The 18,892-nt window shown below is 59.1% G+C and overlaps 2 protein-coding genes across 2 annotated transcripts; one reads left to right on the top strand and one right to left on the bottom strand.

Moving 5' to 3' along the window:
* Nucleotides 1-10,008, top strand: Tada2b (transcriptional adaptor 2B; the record flags this gene model as incomplete). The annotated part of the gene is given in 2 exon segments (XM_005408796.2): nt 1-294; nt 6,906-10,008. Coding segments are annotated over 2 exon segments (1,263 nt in total). The 3' UTR covers nt 7,899-10,008.
* Nucleotides 10,009-10,806: 798 nt separating this feature from the next.
* Nucleotides 10,807-18,312, bottom strand: Grpel1 (GrpE-like 1, mitochondrial (E. coli)). The gene is made up of 4 exons (XM_005408795.2): nt 18,205-18,312; nt 14,658-14,820; nt 13,248-13,329; nt 10,807-12,279 (listed from the first exon to the last, which is right to left on the bottom strand). Exons 1-4 carry the CDS (start codon nt 18,264-18,266, stop codon nt 11,933-11,935), a joined length of 654 nt encoding a protein of 217 aa, XP_005408852.1. The 5' UTR covers nt 18,267-18,312; the 3' UTR covers nt 10,807-11,932.
* Between the last annotated feature and the right edge of the window lie 580 nt (nt 18,313-18,892).

Genomic DNA, 18,892 nt, shown 5'->3' with positions numbered 1-18,892 from the left:
CGGGCGGCGGGGGAGCGGGGGAAGATGGCGGAGCTGGGCAAGAAGTACTGCGTGTACTGCCTGGCCGAGGTGAGCCCGCTGCGCTTCCGCTGCACCGAGTGCCAGGACATCGAGCTGTGCCCCGAGTGCTTCTCGGCCGGCGCCGAGATCGGTCACCACCGACGCTACCATGGCTACCAGCTGGTGGACGGAGGGCGCTTCACGCTCTGGGGACCCGAGGCCGAGGGCGGCTGGACCAGCCGCGAGGAGCAGCTGCTGCTGGACGCCATCGAGCAGTTCGGCTTCGGGAACTGGGTGAGCGCGGCTGGGCCTTGAACCTGGGCTGGGGGCAGCGGCGCTGCGGAGCCGGGTGGCGGGGCGGGCGCCCAGGTGCAGGTGCGTGCAGGCGGGCGGGGTGCGGGCAGTGAGCGGGACTCGCCTTGGTGGAGCCCAGTGTGAGACGGCAGGGCCCTGCGATGCCCTGCCGGCTCCTGGGAGCCTCGTCTGTACCCTGGGCCCTGGGTGCCTTCTGGAGCTGGCTGCGGGAGCCCTGCGCCAGGTTCCCTGCAGGTGGCCGCAACACCCAGGACAAAGTGAGTTGAGTGACCGGCATGTAGTGAACAAAGACGCTTGCTCGAGGAAGCCTAGGTCCTGGGCCCTCTCCTCATCTGTCAGAAGGTTTCTGTAGGGACAGTGGGCTGGGAGAAAGGCCGGCCGGACTGGACTTGTGTCCGCCAGCCAGGTAATGTGTCAGGCCCTCTCTGGGAGAGGGAAGCAGGTGGTTCTCCAGGGGTCTCCAAAGAGCTCTTTTTCCGTTCTTCATCTGTGTTGTGCTCACCATAACCATCAGGGCACGTGACCAGCTGCAGACTTTCTGACATGCAGAGAAGTGAGACTGGATCTTGTCTTTCTGTCGTTTCCTCAGGTACGGCTGGATCCCAGGGTTGTCACCTGCTGCCACTTCTCCAGCAGTGCTCCACCCCCCTCCCAACTTGGGCTGCTTTAATTTCCTTTGCTTTACTCTTCATAGAGAGCAGCCTTGGGGGACCACTCTGCAGCCAGGGAGCTTTAGTCTCTTCCCAACTCCTTAGGGCAGATGCAGCTCTACCAATTCTTACCTAATCTGCAACATTGTGATCACCATCCTGCAAAAGCCTCTGCCTGGCTTTTTCTGCGAGTGCTGCTTGTTAATGCCTGTCAGGTGTCTGCCTCGTGCAGATCAGACAAAGGTGAAGGGCTCTGAAGGAGAGAAGCCCTCATCCTTGCCTCCTGGGAGCTTCAAGTATTATATGTGTGCACGCACTTCTGCCTTCCATGTCAAGCTGCCTTCTCAGATGTCCACGGTGACCCAGTGTTACACCACAGGGCTCAGGCTGCACACCAGGAGCCATCCTGAAAAGCTGCCTTGTGCATCAGTGCAGCAGCAGCAACAGCAGCAGCAGCAGCAGCAGCCTCAGCAGCAGCAGCAGCAGCCGCCCTCTCTTCAGAATGTGTGGGATCCAGCCACTGCCTGTGAGCTTAGTGCAGGCGGGCCGTGACCTTGCTTGACCACTTGTGATCACTCTTCCCACTTCATCTCTGTCTCCTACAACCCATAATCACAGTGACTCTTTAAAACGTCCATCACTTCTTGTGGGCCCTCGGTGGCCTGCAAGTCTACTTAGATTAATCTTGGACCTACAAGGCCTTAGTCTCATCTTTCATTCCTTCTGCCTGGAATCCTCTTCCCCCAGGCATGGCTCGTGACTGATCTCTCTGCCTGACATCAGTGGTCAGACTTCCCTTCCCCACCTCGTTCTTTTAGGCTTATCTCCACAGTAGCAGTTGAAAATAGCTGGCGGGGCAGAGGAATGCCGAGCGCGGGCACTGCGCTGAGCTGTCTCTGTCTCTTGACGTCTTCCCAGCACCCTGGGCAGGAGGTTTGAGATGGACTGGTTTGGCTGCAGGATCTGTGCCTGCCGGATACCACATTATCTACACTGCCTCACTGCCACACTGTGGAAAGTACACAGAACCCAACACCTGGACCTGAAACGCGGAGGGTGTCTAGTGAGAAGCTGGGCTGGTGTGGGAGGGGTTTGTTAAAGCAGTACTTTGCACTCTTACCACCCACGGTGCTTGTGAAAATGTAGATTCTGACTAGAGCCATCGAGCCTCTTAGCAGGGAGCCTGGGCCCCAGGGGAAAAGGCCTTGGAGACTGGGAACCCTTAGAGCACGGGAGGGCAGGGCCCTGGTCCCTCCTGATCTGAGGTTCAGGACCAGCCGAGGTGGCGCCCCTGCACACCAGGAGGAGCCTCTGCTGTCTCTCTGGTTGTGCCATTCCGGGCCGGTTGCTTTACCCTCTGGCTTTAGCTTCCTCTGCTGAGGCTTTCCCCAGTGTGGGTGTGCATAGAACTCTGCTCCTGCACGGAAGTAGCTGCTTAGCACGGTGCAGCCTGCAGCGCTATGTGCCAGGCTCCTCCTGGATGCATCTGTGGTCTGCAGGGGCCCGTGGGGTGGGTGCTTGGTCTACAGGACTCTAAGCTGCTTGTCCAGGAGTGCACAGCACTGCCTGTGACAGGGCCAGGCTCGATGGCAGCAACTGGGTCTCAGCCTAGCTGGGTAAGAGCGTGTCTGCTTCTTACCCGGGGGAAAAGGTCAGAGACTGGACAGACATGGGCACTGGTGACAGTGATGGCAGGAGACCTGCTTAGTTCTGATGTCAGAAGGCAGTGGTGACAGATGGCTTTGGGGTGGCACTGCTGGGTGTGGGATGCATGGGAGCAGAGTGCTGAAATTGGCAACGCTGCGATCACACGCTGTGCCAGGCTGAGGCGCGGGCCCAAGAGGGAACAGGATGTAACTAGGGTGTTGGCCATGGTGCCAGGGCTGCACATGTGGGCCTGCACGGTTTTACAGTGAGAGGCAGGGGCCATGGGGTGAGAACTTGGCAACGAGGGGGAGATCTGGCCAGCACACAGTGACCCAGGCACGGGTCAGGTCCTCGGGGCATTGAGGGCTCCAGGCTGCCCACCTGCAGTGCCTCGGAGCAGGAGGACACAGATCTGGGATACACAACAGAAGTGCAGTGTCTTAAGATAGTTTGAGATGTCTTTTTTTTTTGAGAGTGAGTTTAACAATCAGGTTGTCCTTGAACCCACGGGATCCCCTGGCCTCAGCCTCCTGAGTGCTGAGATTACAGGTGTGTGGCACTAGGCCCCCAGCAATTTGAGACTTCAGTAGAGGGACCATTGTTTTTCATGGAGCTGTTTTTTGCGGCAGGATGCGGTGTGGAAAGGCCAGCTCCTGCAGGGGTGCAGGGTGGCCGTGGCGATGAGGTGAACTCGGCGCGATGAGCCCACTGAAGTGCAGGCTGGTGCCTGGGGCGGCTGTTGTGAGGGTGGCATGCCTTTCTGGCTGGTAGTTGGCATTGGGGGTGCTGAGGTGGGTGTTCCTTGGTTCACGCTGGCTGGGCCCACTTGGTGCCCGTGGCAAGCGGCCCCTGTGCTCAGACGCCGCGAGGGCTGACAGGTGTGTGACCTGCAGTGCTGTGGGTGGCAGATTCTGCTTGGTGGGAGGGGCAGGAGGGGGCCGACAGGCGGAGTGCTGCGGGAGACAGCGGTGTGCGTGGCTGTGCAGAGGCCAGCTTGCCCCGTGGAGGCAGGGCTTGGAGCTGGTCCCCACCCCAGGAGCCGGGCCTGGAGCTCAAGCTGGCCGATGTGTCCCATCCTCCCCTGGTAAGAGTGGGGAGACACTCGTGGGTGCTGAAGTCAGGGACGGAACTGGAAGCTGCACCAGGCCTTTTTGGGATGCCTGCCTCGTCCAGGGCAGCGGGCCGAGCAGTGCCTTGAAGGCTGGGGGTGCTGGGGCCCCAGGGGCATGAGAGATGGTCCCCTTCCCTCCTCACCCAGGCACAGGGCTCTTGTTAGTGGGACAAGTGGGTCACCAGCCATGGCACCCAGGCAGTGGGTGTGCAGGGATGGCTGCGCGTGCGGCCGAGGGTGGAGGAGCCTGGCAGGGCAGCAGACTGGCATGAGTAGGGCTGTGCGGGTGGGCAGTTAGCAAAGTTTGGTGAGCACAGAAGAGGAGGACAAGTCAGTCACTCAGTCCCACACGCACCCGTGCCCCTGATCTGCAGGCTGGGCACCCCTGTTTAGAGCCACTGAGGTGGAGTGACGAGACACGCTGTCTTAAAACTTCAGTAGTGTTACCGGCCGGGTAGGGTGGTGCATGTCTGTAATCCTAGGTACAGTACTTGGGAGGCTGAGGCAAGAGGATCCCAAGTGTGAACCCAGCCAGGGCAAGTTAGTGAGACCCTGTCCTGAAATAAAAATGAAAAGGGCTCGGTTGTAGAGCGTGTAGCCAGTACGCACAAGCCCCTGGGTTTGGTGTACAGTACTACAAAACAAAGCCTTTTCCTTATTTTTACTTAAAAAGCTTACTGTGGTAAAACACATGAACATAAAATTTATCACCAGAACCATTTTTAAGTGTCCAGTGTGCAGCCTTAAACACATTCCTGTTGCTGTGCGCTTGGCCTCACCCTCTGGCTGAGGACTTCCTGTGCTGTCAGACCAAGGCTCTGCAACCCCCCGGGCCCAGTGCCTTTGCCCTGGGACTTCAGGCCCGGTGGGTGGGGCTCCTGGCACGGAGCACCGGGCCTGTGCACCCAGCTCCCCAGAAAACATGGGCCGAGGGTGGTGCCCGTCCGTCTGGAGGCTTCTGTGAAGGGACGAGCTGGGTGGGGCCTTCAGCAACGTTGTGTGCCCGGCCCCAGGCCACCAGGGAGAGGAGAGGAAGCCCCCGCGGGGGCCGCAGCCAGCCGTCCTGCCTTGCAGCACTCCGCTGGAGCGGGCAAGGAGAGGACTGCGGGGAGCCCCGTGACAGCAGGGTCACGGTGGGTGCCAGGGAGTGCGGACCTGGGTGGGAAGGGTGTGCCGGGGAGCTCAGGCCACCACGCACAGCCTGTCTGTGCACTGGGCACCTCAGCTGCCCAGCAGCCTCGGCTGTCTAGGGGACGAGGGTCCCCGTTGCCGCAAGGCTGGGCAAGGCACTGTCAGTGCACTGGCCTCTGGTGGCCCCTTTATACCAACAGACCTGTAAGAGAACGGGTCCACTGCAGGCGTGGCAGGGCAGGGGATGGCATGGACGGAGGCTTCCTGGAGAGGACCTGGGCTCTGAGGGTCCATGTGGTCGTGGGGACCCATGGAGCGGGTTCCGCTGTCTCCTCAGTCGGCCGAGGGGCAGCATGTGGGCACACAGCTGTGGCCAGAGGGCATCTGCAGCGGGTGGGCAGCAGCCAGGCCCGGGCAGTTCCAGGAAGGACGGGTCCCACGGCCTGGAAGGTGCAGGAGGGGCCTGGTGGACCGTGGCGAGGGTGTCCGCAGGTTTTGTAAACGCTCCCTAATGGAAGACATCATCTGGAGGCTGACAGAGGCTAGCTTTAGAATCTGCCAAATAACGTTAGAGAGGGGTCCCGACTCAGCCACACCTCACCGTGGCTGAGCGCCCCGCACTGAGCCTCAGGGAAAGCAGCACCCTCACTGGCCAGAACGTGGGCATGGCGCTGGCCTCTGAGGCCGTCATAGCCCACCCGGCAGTCCTCGGTCACGGGCACCAGCTGATGCTGAGGAGGAAAGCTTCCAAGCCTGCTGCCCTCAGAGCCCCTGGTGAGGCCTGCTGTCTGGCACGGAGCAGGGCAGGCCCTGTATCCGCTTGGTGAGATGTGGCCGGCACTTCTCTGGGTCGTGGCCACTGTAGGCGGGAAGACGGGAAGTCAGTGCCGTCAGCCGCCGCTGCTGGCCTGTCGCAGGCGCACGGGCCGCTCCCTGCAAGGGCTTGCTGCCGCGCACAGGCCATGCCTCCTTTCGGGGCGCGCGTGGTTAGTGTTCCCTGCCCAGAACAGTGCTTGCCTGGTGTTCATGCTAAGTGCTTCCGGGATGCTGGCAGCTTGTGAAAGAAGGAATCACGGAAGTACGGCCAGAGCAGAACCTGCCCTTTGTGCCTGTCCGCCCTCTCCTCCGGACCCTCCGGGAGATCCCCCAGTAGGTCTGACTGCTCTGCCTTCCCGCTCCATGAAGTCTCGCCAACCCTCCCGGGTCCGGGTCGCGTGGGGACGCTGTTCCTGGAGCCGGGACTGCTTTCCCCACAACACGCAGCTCTCCAGCGGCAGCCTGCTGGGCTCCGGTCGGCACTCAGGTGCAGGGCCTGGGCAGAAAGCAGCGGGCCCCACTCCTGAGCGCCTGTAGCACGCCGGGCGCTTCGCCCCACCCGGTAGGGCTGGGGCGGGCACTGAGTGGTGGCCGGGAGAATGAGTGCGCATTTTGGGCAGTTACTTTCTGAAGTGGCTTTGGCGGTTGACTTTAAGGAAGAGGCCTCTTAGCAGAAGGAAAAGATTGAGGGAGTTGGACGGTTTCCTCCCATTAACAGACCCCGTGTTTCTGGCTCCCTGCTTGAGGAGCAGGCGTGTGTTCAGCTGCGACAGCGGCGGTTAGCTCCGTGGGTGGGAGGTGCCGTGTGCACCTGTCCCCTGCATGTACTGCCTAGGAAAGGGGCCAGCTAGCTCTCCTAGAGCGCCGGGTTGGGACATGCACCCAAGCTAGCATCCCGCCCTGCCGTTCTGGGTGCCCTGCTGGGTCGGGGCCTGAGCCAGTGTTTGTGGTCTGCACACGAGAGGCCAGGCAGCCCGGACACACAGTCCCCAGGGCAGAGGGCTTGCCTTGGTGGGTGCCAGTGCCCCGTAAGGAGCCAGGAGCACAGAGTGCCGCTCGTGGTAGGCGTGCCCTCCCCGGGCCCTCTGCCTCCGGGTACAGCCAGAGCCTGACCTTGGCACAGAGTGTCTCGGGGAGGGCACCGCCGGGGCTGACAGTGTTCCCGGTAGGCCCTTGTGGAGATGTGAATGGGGTGCGTGTGAAACCAAGCTGACGCCCAGCCTTTGTCGCTGTAGGAGGACATGGCCGCGCATGTGGGCGCTTCTCGGACCCCCCAGGAGGTGATGGAGCACTACGTGAGCATGTACATCCACGGGAACCTGGGCAAGGCCTGCATCCCCGACACCATCCCCAACCGCGTCACCGACCACACGTGTCCCAGCGGGGGCCCCCTCTCGCCCAGCCTCACCACGCCACTGCCCCCGCTTGACATTTCGGTGGCTGAGCAGCAGCAGTTGGGCTACATGCCGCTGCGGGACGACTATGAGATCGAGTACGACCAGGATGCCGAGACGCTGATCAGCGGGCTCTCGGTGAACTACGACGACGACGACGTGGAGATCGAGCTGAAGCGCGCGCACGTGGACATGTACGTGCGCAAGCTCAAGGAGCGACAGCGCCGCAAGAACATCGCGCGCGACTATAACCTGGTGCCCGCCTTCCTGGGCAAGGACAAGAAGGAGAAGGAGAAGGCGCTGAAGCGCAAGATCACCAAGGAGGAGAAGGAGCTGCGGCTGAAGCTCAGGCCGCTGTACCAGTTCATGTCGTGCAAGGAGTTCGACGACCTGTTCGAGAACATGCACAAGGAGAAGATGCTGCGAGCCAAGATCCGCGAGCTGCAGCGCTACCGGCGCAATGGCATCACCAAGATGGAGGAGTCGGCCGAGTACGAGGCTGCGCGGCACAAGCGGGAGCGGCGCAAGGAGAACAAGAGCCTGGCGGGCTCTAAGAGGGGCAAGGAGGACGGCAAGGACGGCGAGTTTGCGGCCATCGAGAACCTGCCCGGCTTCGAGCTCCTGTCGGACCGCGAGAAGGTGCTGTGCAGCTCTCTGAACCTGAGCCCGGCGCGCTATGTGACCGTCAAGACCATCATCATCAAGGACCACCTGCAGAAGCGGCAGGGCATCCCCTCGAAAAGCCGCCTGCCCAGCTACCTGGACAAAGTCCTGAAGAAGCGCATCCTCACGTTCCTCACCGAGAGCGGGTGGATATCGCGGGACGCGTCCTGAGGCAGCCACCACAGCTAGGAGCCAATGGCTTGGGGAGGGGGTGCTCCCCGGTGTTGCTCTTTTTAAAGAAATCGAGTTCCTTTTTTAAGGTGTAAAGTCTTCTCGTGGTCCTCTGCAAGCAGCGGGCTTACAGTGGATCTCAGGAGACGGAGGCGCGGCAGCTCCATCTGGAGAATGTGATGAAGCTGGACGGTGTCTTGTGTCCCATGAGCCTTCTTCCCTTTGGTGCGAAAGCTATTGCTGAGGGTGCCGGGAGCGATGTGCCCTTGCCGGGCCGGCAAGCTGTCGGCTTTTCTCTGGTGGCACAAGCTCTTCTCAGGTGGGGCTGCTGGCGCCCTTTTCTGAGCCCACTGCTGCCCCCGGCACGTGGCACTTTACAGAGGCAGGCTGGGTGGGGCCCTCTGCACACAGCAGACGCGACGCCTAGGAAGCCCTTGTTTGCACACAGATGACACTGCACTCTTGGCAGCACCCAGGCTCTCCCCCGGGGTCCTGGCTGCCTCCCTTGGAACATCCGGGTCGCCACGAGCAGGAGGGCAATCGGGGAGGGATGTAGGACCGTGGGGGCCGCTGGTTTCCCAGGTGCCTGATGCTGCTGTCCCTGTAGTGTGTTCTAAACTTGGAAGCCCCTGTGTGAGAGCACATGGCTGAGTCCTGTGTTCGCGTCCTCAGGATTTCTGTCACAGCTGCACCCTTCCCACTGAAAAAGTGTGACCACGTTAGCCAGGCTAAGTGAATTACTAGGGTGTGGCCAGACCCGCTGCCCGCCAGCTGAGCAGAGCCCTGGGCAGTGTGCATGGCTACTGGTGAGGGCAGAGCGCCCAGATGAGCCTCAGCGCACACGTGCTGGCTCCGCGTGGAGTCACAAACCAAGAGCTTGACGCCAGGCACCTTTAGGGCCCGCCTGGTACCTTCCTGCTAAACCTGCAGAAGTTGCTCGTTTTCCTGCAGCTCAGGGCTCTGCTCAGACCGCACTCCAGGGCCCCTGGAGCGACCACAGACCCTGCCCCTCCCTCCCATGCTTGGCCTGCCCCAGCCTCTTTAGGTACAAGAGCCTGTTTACCTCTGAACATTTGGGCTTGAAGTTACATACATTAAACTGAAGAATGAAAAACACCTCCTCATTTCCAAGGACTTGATTATGTGCCTTTTCTTTTTACATCCTCTGTCCCCTAGGGTAAGTTTTCAGCATTAAATAAAACATTTCAGACACACTGCAGATGGCTTTAGCTGTAAAGTGCATGGCGGACCTGCGGCCAGGCGCAGGATCTGTCTCCATGCCTGAGCCAGTGAGCTCTGGGCTTGCTCATGAGGACCAGCCCTGCACTGCCCCCTGCAGGGTGAGCGTGTTCGCCAGCGCTGGTTGGCGGGGAGCCCGAAAGGTGCCGGGATGGCTCTTGCTCAGCTGACGGTGTCTTAGCCAGTGTGTGGCGAACACAGGTGCAGTTGGGTCCCATGCGATCCTCCGGAGTCAGAAATCCAGAGGCTTCTGGGGTGCAGTCCAGCTGCTGTTCTTGAGCTGTGTGGGAGCCGAAGACGGCGAGCCCCCTGTCTTCCCCATCCTGGGGTCCCCGGGTTGACTTTCTACCCAGAATCCTAGTTTGGAGAGGTTTGGACTGTCTTATTTTTCCTGTAAAGTGATAGCCAGACCTACACTAGCTTGAGAAGCAGAGGATCCTGTGTGGCCCAGGCCGAGAGCTGTTAGATGTGCTTCCGCAGGTTTGTAGTGTGTGTATTTTGACGGTATGAAGAATTTATTTAGGCTTGACTGTTTTAAAACACCACAATGAATGTATAATTAATTTATGTTGAGATATTAGTGTTACAAGGGAAAAGTAATTCCAGGACGGATGCCTGTCGTCCCACCTGCCCCAGCTGTTCTGTCACATCTCTGCTGTTCGCTCAGAACCTGAAATGTTTCTATTTAATTCTCACGATGAATCAGCTACCACAATCCCACCGAGCGAGGTCCTTCCCAAACTTAACTCTGTCTTTGAGTCAGAAAAGGCCATGCTCTCGGGAGGCCAGCATTCCAAGAATGTATTCAAAGCTGCAACTCCGGCTACTGTTTTTATTGTCCTTTTACATATTAAAGAGGTTGAGAACAAAACAGCGTCACTGCTTGCTTCTTCCCACCGCCCCCGAGAACCTGCGTCTCAGAGTGGGCCGCACCGCGCCCAGGACTTGAGTTCCAAGCTGGCTCCCCCAGTGTGGAAAGCGGCAGAGTCCTCCGGGAGCCGGTGGTTGTCAGAGCCCTGCAGGTGGGTAGATCCTTGGCTCTGATCGTCCATGGCAGCCAAGCTGCTGACTAGAAGGGAGCAGGACATGTGGTGTCCGCATGACGTCTTCCTGGTAGTGGGGACTGTAGATGACTGAAACACAGAAAGACCACTCTGCCCCCTTGAGCTGTCACCCTTAGATTGGTCCCAGGGGGCAGGGGCCCTGACACACAGGGATGCCCAACCCTTACAGAAAATGACATGGTTTGCATAACCTGTGTCCCCCTGGAAACGAACACCCAGGACAGGGGAGATGTGGGGTACATAAGCTGGGGTTCGGGGGTAACAAGAGGCCTGTCCGATCAGTATAGGCCTGGTTTTTATTTCTGCTCTGCAGCTGGTTGAACGCGTGGATGTGGAGAGCTGATGGGTATGGGGTCTGCGCTTGGCGTAGCTGGGCTGGAAGGGGGAGGGCACAGGTCCACAGAACCCAGTGCCACCATCGCCTTTCTCACTCGGGTCCCCTTTGCAGACAAGCGCCCTGTGGATACCTGGGTTCCCAGCAGAGGAATGGGCACCGTGGGACCAGGCTGCTGGGCCCCACCAGTGTGCTAAGCTGCCATTCATTGAGCTTTTTTGGACCAAGTAATTCAGGGCAGCTTAAAGGAAAAGATGGAAATGTTTGGAAATAGTAACAAAGGAAGATTTTAATTACGGCACGACTGCATCTTTCTAAACTGCTACTGAGATCCAGGGGCTCTGCCCCACCCTTGGGCAGTAGGTGCACTTACCGCCCAGCCCTTCTGTCCTTGCACTGATGGCAGAGGCTTGTATTTCTCACTAGCGACAGCTGCCTGCTCGCTCAACCCTCTCCCCAGGTCCTCAATGTAAATGTAAATGAGGACTGGCCTGGTGCCAGCCCAGTCCTCCTCCAGACAGGGCGCCGTGGCCTTGGCTCCACTGGAAAAGGCTGTGCCAGGCTGCTCAGGGCCCGGTGGGACATGGAGGAGCTGTCCTGCTTGGCCTTGGGCTCAAGGTCTCCATCAAAGGACTCAACTGTTACCAGAAAGTAGGAAAAGAAACAAACCCTCTTAAATAAAAATGTAAAATTGAGCATGGACGTGCGAAGCGTCCCAAGCATGCAGGCATTCTGAGAAGGCCCACCTTAAGGGGACACTCTGAGGTGGTTGGTAACTCAGTGACGGACAGAACGGGGCCTCCGGGGGGAGGGGGGACACTGACTTGGGCAGACCCAGTCACAGCAAGGTAAAGGTACGCGCCTCACGGTTCACACACCCACTTCCTGTCTCCGCAGAGGAGCCAAAGGCAGACGCCAGTTACACCCGAACTCTTCTCAAACAGCAGTGCACATTGCTTTTAGCACGAGAAAGGGGTCCTTTCCTCAGCAGGGAAGCGCGTGGTGGGCAGGGGCGCCAGTGACTTGGGGCTGCAGCGTGGGCGACAAGGTGCAGAAGGGTGTGGCCAGGCAGCCAACAGAATTCCCAGAGACCTTTTATTTGTTCAAAATACTTTGCAATCACCGGAATTTGAGTGGATACAGCGCTACTTGGGACAGAGGCCCCCACAGCCCTGGCCCTCAGTGTGCAGAATGAGTGCGTGGTGGCACAGAGCAGCCGTGAGCAGATGCTGAGTCAGTTCCTGAGCCTGAGTGGGCGCCGCCCTGCCCCTGCTCAGCCACCCTCTCCTGCTTCCGGCCAGTCCGGGCACAGGGCACAGGTGCACACGCAGGAGACAAGGTGATGCCGCCTTTCAGGAGTTACAGCGAAGGACACCAGACCCAGCGCCGTGGCACAGCTAGGCTTCCTTCGCTACCCCCACCAGTGCAGGCCGCAGCGTGCGCCCGTGCAGCTTGTAGCCCACCTTGCTGACCAGCGCCACGGTGCCTGGCTCCTTTCCCTCCACGGGCGTGTGGAACAAGGCCTCGTGTTCGTAGGGGTCAAACTTGGCTCCAACAGGGTCCAGCCTGAGCAGGCCGTGCTTCGTGAACACCTTCTGCATCTGTACCTCGGTCATCACCAGCCCCTCGTACAGGCTCTTCAGGTGAGGGTTCTCATCTCGGATCGCTTCTTTCGGGACGCTCTGGGTGGCCTTCTCCAGAATGTCCGCCACCTCCAGCAGGTCCTTGCAGAAGCCCTGGATGCCTAGTGAGGGAGAGGATGGTTTGCGCTGGGGATCAGCTGTGCAGGTCACCAGAGCTGCGCACTGCGGGCTTGCGCCCCCCAGGGACACCTGGAGAGTCGCTTGCCCTCAAGTCTCAGGGTCCTGAGTACCCAAACTCTAGAAGCCTTGTGGGGGTGAGGGCAGCACCACTCACACCAGTAAGAAAGGGAGCAAAGGGGCGGGAAAAGTGACCTTCACATGCCCTTGAATCTGGCCACAGGGGACTAGAATTTTAATGTTATAGCCACCGAGACCCAGGGCAGGGCAGCAGTCACCCGGGGAGCAGAGCAAAGGGCACGAGGCCTGCTACTGCACCCGAAAGGGCCAGGAAGGGAGGGAGGACACCAGGAAGCAGAGGCGACCACACAGGCGCTGATCTGCTGTGGTGAGGTGAGACCGCATCTACCCTCAGGCAAACCGCTAAGCTCCCACCCTCTTTCCGTCACACAGGGCGTGACACCTCCCACTTACGTGTGGGCGACCGTGGCCACGCAGGTGGTCTCACAACCACCACAGAGGCCCACGAATGGCCACCATGCTGCTGCCATTACTGAGCGGCTGTGTGGCAAATCAACAAGCCTCAGTGACCTCCACTGTAAGATGGGCAGGGAGGGACAGGTGGCACGGGGGACGGCATGCCAGATTCTGACAGCTTCCACTGCTCCCGTCCTGGCGGCGAGAGCAGACCGTCATGGCTGCAGGTGGACCAGGGTTCCCACAGGGACGGCGGTAAAAGCACTCCTCACCCCTGGGCCGCACTTCCTGTGTTCTCTGCTGGGTATGACCTTGGCTATGTCACCTCTGCTCCTCCGCCGACACCTTCCCTGCAACTGGTCCCTCCCTGCAGGGGGGCCCCGCACCCGCCTTGTTCTTTGATGCTGACAGGCGCGCAGCCTCCCTGACCGTGCCAGCTGCGTCCCAGGACCAGCACCGCAGCATGCACACGTACCATAGAGCTTGGCCTCCTCTATGAGTTTCTGGCTTCTCTGCCGCAAGTTCTCAGTATCTGCCAGAGCTCGCTTGTATTTCTCCTAAAGAAGGAAGGAAAAAGAAATTTACCGAATTATTAAATACAGAACAAATACATAGAAAAGCCATCCTGACTTACAATTGATTATACAACAAACTTCAAGTCAGAACAAATAAAATCTATCACTGCTTTTGAGGCTGTGGAGGAAAACAGCACAGTCAAAGACTGGCTGACGCCGGCGTCTGAGCGCCAGCGGGTCGGGACGTGGGGCGGCTGCGCTCCCCTCCAGTGCCGAGGGACAGGGACAGGACGCAGGTCCTCACTGTGCTCTGACACCCACTCTTGGCACCCTCTGGGAAGAGCACTGGTTTCCTGGCAGAACCTCCCTGCCCCGCCCATGGGCGTGGGGAGGGTGAGGAGGCGGGACCCTGGTGGGAAGCTGAGGCCGCAGCCCAGGGGTGGCGAACCTGTGGCACGTGTGCCGCTATAGCATGCAGAGCCCTAGTGCCATGTAACCCAAGTCACTCCAGCAGCCGAGCATGGGCAACAGCCGTTCTTTCTAAACTAAAACCTCAGTGTTCTGGTTTAACTGCAGTGCTGGCACTCTGTGATAATAAGTGGGTTTTGGGTTGCAGTCTGGGCACTCGGTCTTTAAAAGATTTGCCATCACTACCTTAGCCCATGAGGTGTAACCCCTCCACGCCACTGCAGCGCATTCAAGGAGCCCTCCAGCTAAATGAGGGCTGGAGCTTCGGGCGCTGCCGCCGTCCTCCCATCGGCCCTGCGCTCGCCCACCAGGGCAGCCCGCCCTTCAGCATTCACCGAGCCCCTCCCGCCTGCCTTCAGGCACCCAGAGCAGTGGCTGAGAGGCTTCCTGCAGGCTGCCTGCTGCCCAGCCTGGCTCTGCAACCCCGTTCCCCTTCTCCAGTTCCCCTTCCCTTTCTGCGCCTCAGCTTCCTCGTCTGCGCACGCGGCTAGGGGACGCTCGCTCACAACTGCTGGGAGGGCTGCGGCAGCTCAGCACAGAGCCAGCGCAGGAGCCTGGAATGCCCGGGGAGTTCCATGGTGCCATGTCTGTGCTTTCGCGTGGAGTAACGTCCAGTCACAGAGGAGAGCGGCACATGCCCACACTTGCACCCCAACTCCTGCACCCGCAACCTCCAGTTCCCTTCCCGGCTGCTTACAGAGCCGAGCTACGCACTCGGCGCAGTGAAGACCACCTGCAGTCCCCACAGTCCCACAGCACGCACTGATCCCGCCCGCAGGCCCAGAACCACGCCGGACTGGGTTCTAGCCTCTGCCACCTTGGGCAGGGGACAGCGGCTGATGCTTCCGGCTGTGGACTGTCACCAGAGAAATGCGGGATGGTCACGTGGCCCCGGTCCTTACCACGGTCTCTCTGAGCTGCTCCTCCAACCGGCCCTTCTCTTCTAGCAGGACCTTGTCCGTGGCGGGAGGCTCGGGCTTTGGCTCGCTGGGCCGCGTGTCCTCCTCCAGGCCCTGGCCATTGCTCTTCTGCTTTGTGGCGGTGCACAGCAGCCTCGGGGAGGGCCTGGAGCGAAGTGCACACATTAGGCACAGTACCAACACCCCCCTTGTGCCTGTTACGGCCAGGTGCGCGATTTTAGAGATACGGGACAATGCTAAGTTATCTGCTACTGATTTTCTCCGGTCTAATAAAGGCAGGAGACTATGTGGGATGGAAGCAGATGCTGCAGAACGACGTTTCGGTCCGTAGCACACACAGTAACACAGTGCACAGGGGACAGCGGCCGCGCCGCGTGGCCCATGGGGGGGCAGGGCACACCGCCTAGGTTTGCCTGAGCACACTCTACAGCGTTTGCACAGGGAGAGAGCAGTTCTCAGAATGTACCCGCTGGTGACACGAGACTGTATTTATGGAAGCCTTCTGCAGTGCACACCGCAGCCGACGCACGCATCCAATGCTCTCTTGCCTTCTGAGATCCGGGTGGCCAGGCCTTGCCCCGAAACAGAGCCGCTATGCTCAGGCTCAGGCTGATACCGCTTATAAAGACGGACCGGGCGGAGATCAGGCCACACAGCACTGAGCATGTGCAGAAAAAGCCTGGTTTCTGTGTATACACAACAGTCACCTGGGGCTTAAGAGTGATGAAGAGGAGGCTAGGACTTCGGGAGGGGGCAGAGCAGGCAGGCTGCAGGCTGCAGGCCGCAGGCTGGACCACGGGGGCTACATGGGAGGAAGGAGAACTGCTTGGATGAAACAGATGTGGGCTGGGGGTTACAAAGAGGTCCAAAACAAAGCCTGCAAGTGCCTTAGGGGTTGTTCAAGCTGATCGCCACATGACAAGGTTCAATGATAAGCACAAGGCCGAACAAATCATTCTCCAGAGAGCCTTGAAGCCCTGATTTCCTCCCCCTGGGCCAGTGGAAGCGCTTCTTAATTGTGCCGCAGCGCAATCAGTGAGCAACCGCATGAGGTGGAATCAAATCTGGTGAATGTTTAAAATTACAGTAGAAGACACTGCCATTAACTGCCCTCAGAATCTCCCCCTCACTTTGAGCACACTTGTCCCACCCTTTCTGCCACTTCCCGCAGCTGTTTACAGTAATTTCTGTCAAGTAAAAACATGATGGCGTGTCCTCATCCACCTGATTCACTGGATCTGACACTGTGACTTCTGGCTCTCCCCTAAAGTCAAAGTGACCATGAAAGGGAAATGCTCTGAACAGGACACTGAGGCAGCCACAACAGTGCAACTAAAGACACAAAAGAGGACTGCCACAACAGCTGCAGAAAGTGGCAGGAAGGATGGGACGAGTGCGCTCAAAGCCAGGGAGTGAGCCAGGCGTGGTGGCACACGCTTATAATCCCAGCACTTGGGAGGCTGAGGCAGGAGGACTGCTGTGAGTTTGAGGCCAGCCTGGGCTACCTAGTGAGTTCAAGGCCAGCCTCAACTGCACTGCAAAACTATCTCAAAAAAAATAACAACACAACACAACAAAAAAACAACAAAGCCAGGAGTACAGTGAGGGGGATTCATAGCAATGTTTTAAACTGTTATGTTTTAAAATTTAAATAGTCACTGTATTTTTGTACAGTTACGGGTCATTTAATGACGATACATCCTGAGCAAAATATTAGGTAATTATGTCATGCAAACATCAGTGTACTCACATAAACAAAACTAGCTGGGTATAGTGGCACACATCTGTAATTCCAACACTCACTCGGGAGGCTGAGGCAGGAGGATTGTTAAGAGTTTGAGACCAGCCTGGGCTACAAAGTGAGCTCAAGGCCAGCCTGAACTGCATAGCCAGACCCTGTCTCAAAAAGACAACAAAACAAAACAAAACAAAACAAAACAAAACACTAAGGTGTCACAAGGTAATCCAATGGGACCACCACCTTCATGCGGTCTACTGAACGTTTTATAGCACATGACTATACAAAACATGATCTGCTTCTGTAAAGACAAGTTAGGAATGCTCCTATTCCTTAGGCCTGCAGAAGGGAGTGGAAATATCTATTATAATCTGTTACCAAGTGGGTGGAATGACCTTTTTATTATATTTTTAATTCCAGGTTTTAGAAAGCTAGGAATCTAAAAAAAATTGATAGTACTGGTATTTTCCTTTTGTTTTGAGACAAGGATCCCGCTATGTAGATCAGGCTGTCCTTGAAGTCGTGTGGCAATCCTCCTGCCTCAGCCTCCCAAGCACTGGGATTACAGGTGTGCACCACCAAGTCCAGCTTTGAGAGTACTGCTTCAAACTGGCCTTCTCTGTGAGTTGGTCCCACCCCTGGGCTTGACAGTCACACTGCTCTCCTGCAGGTCAGAAATGCTCTGCGGACCCTTTCCTGATGTACGGCCAACAAAGAAGTCTAGGAGCAGTGCCAGGTGTGGCTGGGAAGGAAACAGGGCCCGGAGTCACAGCTAGCCCGTGTCCCACAGGGAAACTGAGTCGCAGCCTTTCTACTCAAGTATCCCAGGAACCTCGCCCACAATTGATTAAGCTAGTGCTCCCCTCTTTCCCGATCACCGTTACTGTAAGTGGTCTCCACCTCACATGCCCGCCCGCACCCGATGAGGAGGCTTCAGGGAGACCAGCTCCCACCACGCCGTTTCTACCCGCGGTTTGCCACAGCAGTTTCTCTTCATCTCATTAATAACTTGCTTCTAGACCGACCCCCGAAGGACTAGACAGGGACACTAAGTACTTGCTGTACTGCCTTTTGAGGTAGGACTTTCAGACACCAGAAAGCACAACTTAAAACAAGAGGGGCCCGGCGCTGGGACCCTCGGAGTGGGGGCGCCACTAGTCTGAGTAGCCTCCTCCGTGCCCTTCTGCTCTGGGGTGGCGGAGCGGGGAGGGGATTCCAGGCACAGTGGAAGACTGGGCAACAGGTGCCTCGGTCGCGCGGAATTTCCCCGAGCAGGTCCTGATCAGTAAGATTTTCCTGTCCAGGCCACGCCCGGTCGGGTTCTGCCTCGGTACGCGACGCGGGCAAGTCCTGGTTTCCCTGGTTTGTTTCCTTCAACACTGAGCCCATCTCCGCGCCCGGGCACGGGCGAGGTTCGCGGGCGTGAGCGCGGTGTCGCCGCAGGCACCGGGCCGCACGCACGCGGGGGCTGCAAAACCTCCCGCTCCGAACGCGCCCGCGGCCCTCGCCGCCGGCGTGTCCGACCCCGGCGGTCGAGCTCGTGCGTTCCCGAGCCCCTCGCACACACAGCACGGCCGCAGGGAAAGGAGCCGCGGTTCCCGGGCGCCCGCAGCCTCGGAAACGGTCCGCATCCGGCGCTGGGAGCCGCGGGCCCGGGATGCCCAGCTCCCCCGCTGCCCCACGGACCGGGGCACCGCTCCACGACCGAGGCCGGACAAGGTCGGAGCAGGAGAGGCAGTGCTGAGGAGCCGCTGCTCCCCGCTCATCCCGGACAATCCTAGCGCCCCTTACCTGAGACACAACGACAAAGCCGGGAGACTGCGCCGCGCCAGCCTTACGCAGCGAGCCGCCATCACTACTGCCGTCGCCGCCGTCACTTCGCACGCATTGGGCTTGCGTCGAGCCTCTGCGCAGATTTCCCCGCCCCAGTGCTTCCACTCAACCAATCCGTGATCGCTTTTGCAATGATCGGCAGACAATAGTCACCAATAATTGCGAGTCATGGCTAGCAATTGCTCCTCCCCCCGGTGGGCGGAGCCCGAAGCTTCCGGCCTCCGCATAAGGTGAGGAGGTGAAAGGTGAAGGGATAGGGGGAGGAGCCTCGCCTGGGCGGGGCGAGGTCGGGGAAGAGCCAATGGGGAGGGCGAGCGCGGGGGCGGGGCGCACGTGGCGGGCGACGGGGCAGTAGTGTTCCCGGCCAGCGAGTGCGTCGAGTCGCTGGCCTGGCCACGTTGTGGGACGCCTGGTCCTCGATCGGTGAATGAAGGCGAGGGATTGTCCGACTGTGGGGAAAATCAGCGGACGCGGCATCCCAGGTATCTGGAAGGTAAGGCCACAAGAGGCCGGGAAAGCCCCTCTCCCAGTGTCACTGTCCTGGTGGGGAGGAGGGTGGGGGGAGGGCCGGGGTCTCCATCTCCCGCGAGTTCCAGAAAACGGACGCGAGACCTGGGGAGCGAAAGTGACGCAATGTCAGCAGGGC

The sequence above is a fragment of the Chinchilla lanigera genome, unplaced genomic scaffold, assembly GCF_000276665.1.
Source record: "Chinchilla lanigera isolate Chin_1 unplaced genomic scaffold, ChiLan1.0 scaffold00113, whole genome shotgun sequence".
Classification (NCBI taxonomy): domain Eukaryota; kingdom Metazoa; phylum Chordata; class Mammalia; order Rodentia; family Chinchillidae; genus Chinchilla; species Chinchilla lanigera.
Note: the sequence above shows the minus strand (reverse complement) of the source record. Positions and strands in the feature narration are given on the sequence as shown.